The 6,626-nt window shown below is 35.2% G+C and overlaps 1 protein-coding gene across 1 annotated transcript; it reads left to right on the top strand.

Annotated features, from left to right (window-relative positions):
* Positions 1–1,733: 1,733 nt before the first annotated feature.
* On the top strand, positions 1,734–4,448 carry LOC125238210. Its single transcript, XM_048145483.1, has 5 exons — positions 1,734–1,952; positions 2,994–3,177; positions 3,674–3,712; positions 3,832–3,942; positions 4,284–4,448. Exons 1-5 carry the CDS (start codon positions 1,876–1,878, stop codon positions 4,446–4,448), a joined length of 576 nt encoding a protein of 191 aa, XP_048001440.1. The 5' UTR covers positions 1,734–1,875.
* Positions 4,449–6,626: the final 2,178 nt, after the last annotated feature.

The raw sequence follows: 6,626 nt of genomic DNA, 5'->3' as shown, positions 1-6,626 counted from the left end.
TCTACAGAATTCTGCATACCGAATTCATGGAACAGCGTACGTTCTCTAGAGACGGCACATTCTAAATTTAAATTCAATGACGGCTTCTGTTCGTCAAATAAATTAAGTTTAAGTTCGTCACAAGAACGGAATAACAGATTGGCACAACTGTGATAAAGTGCTTGCTTATAAAGTGAATAAGTAGATATCAAAGTGATTGCTTACTTAGATTTTATCAAAGTCTGTTAGAAATTGTATACCCATTACAAATTCCAGTCCGGCAAGCATGGTCGCGTGATAAACGAAATAACGTCAGGCCGTCCTTTTCGCACTATTCGTAAGTGCGGGACGCACCGATGCGATAAATATTATCTATCTAGGTGTCCTACGCCTGCTGATTTATATTTTAATCCCATTTTAATTTACTTTGTGATCATTACTTTTTACGTAGGTACCATTTAACTAAAGCATTTTACACTCCACCATTTGCGGTACCAACTACTTTTAAACGATAGGTCTGGTCTGGACTAAGACTGAAATCAGAATGAAGTAACCTCCAAAGAAATCTTTTGCTTTACGACTTTTCTTTTTAGAGAAGAAACGAGCCATCGATCAAGCTGACGACTTGATTTGCGCCGTTAATGGAATTAAGAAATCAGTCGAGTCACAGTTCTATTAATTCAAGTAGATTGACTGCCTAAAGGGGCTCCCTGACAATCAGTTCCACCATTTTCTAAAAGAGAGAAAATGCATGGAAACCACCCCGGTGCAGGAACGGGCCTAGGATAGTTATATGTAACTCCATAGGCTGATGAGACCCATGGTTTACCCGCTAAAACCCCTCTGACACCGTGGCCTTGCTGGTTGGGCGAGGTCCTAGGAACGCCGAACACCGAAGAATTCTTCCGTGACAATCAGTTTTATTACCGGTAAAAGTCTGTCATTAAATACATATAGGACCCTTAAATTCAACGTCGGTACGTACTTTACAGGTCTTAGAGGTCTAAAATTGAAAAAACATTTTGTACTTGTAGCATTTGTAAACTCACCTAACCACAAAATTTAAATTTTGGAAAAACCCCCGACATTAGTGGGTCGATTTTTATGATTACATTGGCTAAGAACACTCGTAATTCAACTTTCAAACAAAAAAAAAATTAAATCAAAATCGGTTCATCCGTTCGGGAGCTACGATGCCACAGACAGACACACACGCACAGACAGACAGACAGACAGACAAACAGACAGACACGTCAAACTTAATAACACCCCGTCGTTTTAAAAAAATTACGTACGTAGACTTTCCGCGAAGAATATTTTTAGAAGAAACTTCTTTGTTTTTATGGAATAGGAGGCAAACGAGCAGACAGGTCGCGTGATGGTAAGCGATCACCGCCGCCCATGGACACCCGAAACACCAGAGGTGTTGGAGGTGCGTTGCCGGCCTTTAAGATGGGTGTACGCTCTTTTCTTGAAGATTTGAAGGTCGTATCGGTCCGGAAATACCGCAGGCGACAATTCATTCCACAGTTTAGTAACTTGTATAATCTTTTCTCAATAAAGTTTATGTTTTTATCATGCAACAAAGAAAAACTGTAAATACAGATATGATTGTAAAACGCACCGAAATCATTCTACAACCATCATAAAATCGCTCAAGAGCCGCAGCGTTATAAAATCCGTTCACACGACGAAGCGTCTGGCACGTTACTAATCCACAACCCAATACGTCTTAACCACAGACTAAGATATAATAGCCAGACGTAATACGCAGTACTAAAAAACTGTGATTCCATGATCCACATTGACAGCTTAGTCTATGACCTCATCCACTAATCTCCTGTCAGTTGGATCGAGGCGCCAGTGGCGAAAACAGTCAAGGAAAAATACGAAAAAATGCCTACATGCGTTGTGAAACTGTGTAAAAATGACACAAATAAAAAGAAAAAAAAAGACGGTATCACTTTTCATAGGTAAGTTAATCAATTATCACTTAAAAGTACGTAAAATCACAATTTGATTATTGTTCATATATCAGCACACTAGTGTGACCAGTAAGATAAATGGGACAATTTCCCGAAAGTAGGGTAATTGATGCCTTTCTTATAATCATTATTATATATAAGATATTATTTAGGTAAATGCCGAAATTATTAATTGTGATAGTATGTTTTCTATAAATTAGTCTGTATGACAATTTTCTGAGTAATAAATGTTTTAATTAGATTTTTTATAGTTCTTGTTTAATCACTTAGATTTTCGGTTAGAGTAATTATTTTATATTATATGTATACCTACTGACATGTAATAAAAACACGCTAAATATCTTTTTCTCATGTTAAATATTATTTTGACTCAGTCGAATTAAATACTATATAAACTCTTAGAGTTAATACGTGCAGCTTCTGACGTTTCCCACACAATGGAGCGGCAACAATTTTAGAAGCGCTATCAAGCGGTACGAGTTGTTCAAATTAGTTTGTCAGACTTTTAGTAAAATAGAAAATGCGATTATTTGATCTACTTTAACATTTTTAGACGGAATAAAACAAAACAATAAGAATGTGTGACTTTTTTAAATTTTATACTGTATGAACTAAACTATTTTGATCAACTCATACCGCTAGGGGCGCTAGTATCGCGTGCTGCCAACTTTGGCACCAAGCTGCACGTATTAACTCGTAGAGTTTACATAGTATTTGGACGAATTACGCCTCGCGCTTTCCACCTAAGTATACGTGCAACTAGCGCTTTGTTCAACCAAATTTTGGCACGAAAAAAGGCGGCTAATTTGAAAAATGAAGGGCTCAGCGGCAAATTGTTTTCATAAAACGCGTGACATCCTAAACCTTGACATTGTTGGCGGAATCAGAGAACAGAAAAAACCGTTTAGACATATTTAAATACCTAGTACAATTGATCCTTTCATTACAGTAGTTTCAGCATAGTCGATAAAATACATAGTTTATTTATTTTTGTTTTATTTATTTACACAATCCTTACATATGTTTCAGGATTAAAAAAGAGGATGAATACTGGACTAATAATCTGGTAGAAATTATTAGAAAAAGCAGGAATGAAACTGATTGGTACCCTTCAAATTCAAGCGTGATTTGTAGTGTACATTTTGACGATAATGATTTCTACACCACAGAAGGAGGACGTCTCTATCTTGTGAAAAATGCGATACCAAAGAAGGTATAAATACAGAGTGTAACAAAAATGGTGGTGATCCGTTTAAGGGCGTACTCAGTATCGTATTCTTATCAGGAAAAAGTAGATTTTTTTTTTTCGCTAAAAAAATTTTCACTTTTGTATGAGCCTTATACATATAACATATAAAAAAAAATTTGCGAAAAAAATTTTTTATCCTACTTTTTCCTGCAGGCCTAGCACATGATGGCCGCGGGAGTATGTCGCCGCGAGATAGACTACCTGTCCTTATGTCATTAATACAATTAGACAAAGACGTGTCATCTATCTCGCGGCGACATACTCCCGCGGCCATCATGTGCTAGGCCTACTGATGAGAATACGATACTGAATACGCCCTTAAACGGATCACCACCATTTTTGTTACACCCTGTATACGTTATATTATTATAATATAGAGTATGCACGTAGTATGTATTTCCTAAAAAGCGTTTTAGTAATATTTACAGCGATATTTAATTATAATTTATCGTTATTGCAGTTTTTGGAGCCTTCATGTTTCCAGGAAGAAAACTTAGTTGTAAGTAATATTAGTAATTTAGCAGCCCTCTAAAAATGTGGACTTTTGTTTTGTGCGTCATATATTTTTCTGTTGCTTTTAATGTATAATATAACACAAAAAAATATTTACTGTTTCAGGATTCATCTATACCTACAACGGAATTAAAATCAAGTACCGTGGAATTAGACCAACCTCACACATCTCAGAAACTCAATCTCACTGTGCCTGGATTGCCATTTGAAGCTGAAGTACTACTTTCTCCTTCTTTCTAACGTTAGACGGGCATTTTTCCACTTTCTATAAATAAGTAGATATATTAATACAAATATTATAGAGAATTCTCACACAGATTGGCAGAGTCCCACGACAAGCTCAATAAGGTTTGCGTTGTGGATACCTAGACAACGATATATTTAATATAGGTACAAACACTTAGATACATATAAAACATCCATGACTCAGAAACAAAATATGTATGCGTGCTCATCAAGACATCATACAAGAAATGCCCTTAAATGACGATTCTTTTTTTTTCTTATTACACTTATTATTTTATTATATACATCATTATTATTTTTTATATTTCTAGACTGGAGCCCTGGAGACAAAGAGTACACTCGTGGAAGAAAAAGAAACCTCCGACCCAAAAACTCTCCTCTATGTACAAAAGGCAGGTATCTGTAATACAATAGGTACTTACCGTAAATTAAATGCAACTAAAATATCACTGTTGTTTTATATGTTTTATAAATAACCCACATAACACTTTTAGGATTCATCCATGACTGTACCACCTGCTTCAAACGAACGACCTTCAAAAAAAGAGTCAGATGTACATTACGTTTCATTTAATAGTTCAGAGATTTTACAACAGGTGTGCTTCAAATTTTATAAGTACCTACTTAGTACATGCATGATATTTCAACAGTAGATTAGTGTAGTGTAGAGTTTCCAGGTAGTTTAGAGGAAGAAACGTAGAGTTTCCACGTAATTAGAGGAAGAAATGTAGTTTTCAGGTAGTTAGAGGAAGAAATGTAGAGTTTCCAGGTAGTTAGAGGAAGAAAATTCCTAGTATACATTACATAAATCCTTTTTTATATTTTTAGAATCCTGATAATGATGAAGCTGCCGATATTGATATAGAAAACCCTTTGTCTGTGTTATACACTCCCAAAAAACGTCGTTTAAAAGAAACAATCATCAAGAAAGATATCCTCATAAGAAACCTACGACAGAAGTTAAGAACTGCCAACCAAAAAATTAAAAGATTACAATCTAAGAATAAATCTTTAAAAGACATTGTAAAAAATTTGAAAGAAAATAATTTGATAGACGCAGATTTATTTGGTAAATTGAATGATGATTTAATAGCGGCCAATTTGTTTAACAATTATAATAGGAAAAAATTAAAGAAAAACATCAAATACTCTCCGATCATAAAAAAATTTTGTCTGACGCTAAACTACTACTCCCCAAAAGCTTACGATTACGTCAGAGATACTTTTAATACATGCCTTCCTCATCGTAAAACTCTGAGTAAGTGGTATGGCAATTTGAAAGGAGATCCAGGATTTACCGAAGAATCTTTTCAGGCTTTGAAAGCAAAAGCAGAAGTTAGTCGAAACAAAACTCTATGCTCATTAGTTTTTGACGAGATAGCAATCAGGCCTCAGCCTCTTTGGGAAGGTAAAAAAAATATTGGGTTGGAGGACATGGGTACAGGGCCAAAAGAAGGTGCTCCTCTGGCGTCACAAGCCCTAGTTTTCCTCATTGTAGGAATAAACAACAAATTTAAACTCCCTCTGGGATACTTTTTAAGTAACTCTTTTTCAGCAGAACAGAAATCAAATTTAATTAAACTATGTCTTACTAAATGTTTTGAGTCCAATATCGATGTAATCTCTCTCACTTGTGATGGCCATGCAACCAACCTGAATGCTCTGCAATTACTAGGATGTAATTTTAAATTAAATGAATTAAAAACAACATTTAATCATCCATGCAATACTTCTCAGGTTGCATGCTTTCTAGATCCTAGCCATGTCATAAAACTTTTAAGAAACACATGGCATTCAAAACAAATTATTGTGGACGGGAATGAAAATAAAATTAAATGGAGCCTCCTACAAAAGCTAACTAAACTTCAGAATGACGAGGGTTTACACTTAGCCAATAAACTGTCAAACAGGCACATCTATTTTCAGAATAATAAAATGAAAGTTAAACTGGCCACTCAAGTTTTTAGTACAAGTGTTGCGACAGCAATGAAAGCTTGCCGAGAAGCACTGGCACTTAATGAATTTCAAGATTCAGAGGCTACAGAGAGCTTTATTAAAAAAATTAACGACATGTTTGACATATTCAACTCCAGGAATTTAACAGATTTTGACTACAAAAAACCAATTTGTCCTCAAAACAAAGATTCAATATTTACATTTTTAGAAGACTTGAAAGACTACATAGTTCAGTTAAAAATAAAACACATGACCAAGCGCAGAGTCAAAATAAATGGTAGGTACAAATATTTAATAACACGTTACTATCAGCCTATATTAGAAGCTCAGTGTAAAACCGGTTTTATTGGAACGATAATAAATATACACAGTTTGAGATATTTATATGAAACATGCATACAAAATGATAAAATCCTTGATTTCCTGCCTACATACAAACTTAGCCAGGATCACCTTGAAATGTTTTTTTCGTCACTTAGAATGCAAGGTGGTTTTAATGATAACCCGAACGTGAAGCAATTTAAAGGAAACTACAGAAAACTCTTAGCGCATTTGGAAATCCGCTGTTCCTCCACAGGAAATTGTGTTCCCATGGAACAAATAGCCATATTAAACTGTACCTCTACTACTCAAGTTATCAACACCACTACGCCAACATATCGACACATCGATGATAGGGATGACACTTGCGATTCTCT

The sequence above is a fragment of the Leguminivora glycinivorella genome, chromosome 23 (assembly GCF_023078275.1).
Source record: "Leguminivora glycinivorella isolate SPB_JAAS2020 chromosome 23, LegGlyc_1.1, whole genome shotgun sequence".
NCBI classification, from domain to species: domain Eukaryota; kingdom Metazoa; phylum Arthropoda; class Insecta; order Lepidoptera; family Tortricidae; genus Leguminivora; species Leguminivora glycinivorella.
The sequence above is the reverse complement of the archived record's forward strand: the minus strand, read 5'-3'. Positions and strand labels throughout refer to the sequence as shown.

What these genes read in the sequence shown, in the direction of transcription:
- LOC125238210 (XM_048145483.1), top strand. Translation starts at nt 1,876, where the DNA reads ATGCCTACATGCGTTGTGAAACTGTGTAAAAATGACACAAATAAAAAG. An exon ending in GACGGTATCACTTTTCATAG is followed by an intron (nt 1,953 to 2,993) that starts GTAAGTTAATCA and finishes CATATGTTTCAG; the next exon opens with GATTAAAAAAGAGGATGAAT. An exon ending in TCCAGGAAGAAAACTTAGTT is followed by an intron (nt 3,713 to 3,831) that starts GTAAGTAATATT and finishes TTACTGTTTCAG; the next exon opens with GATTCATCTATACCTACAAC.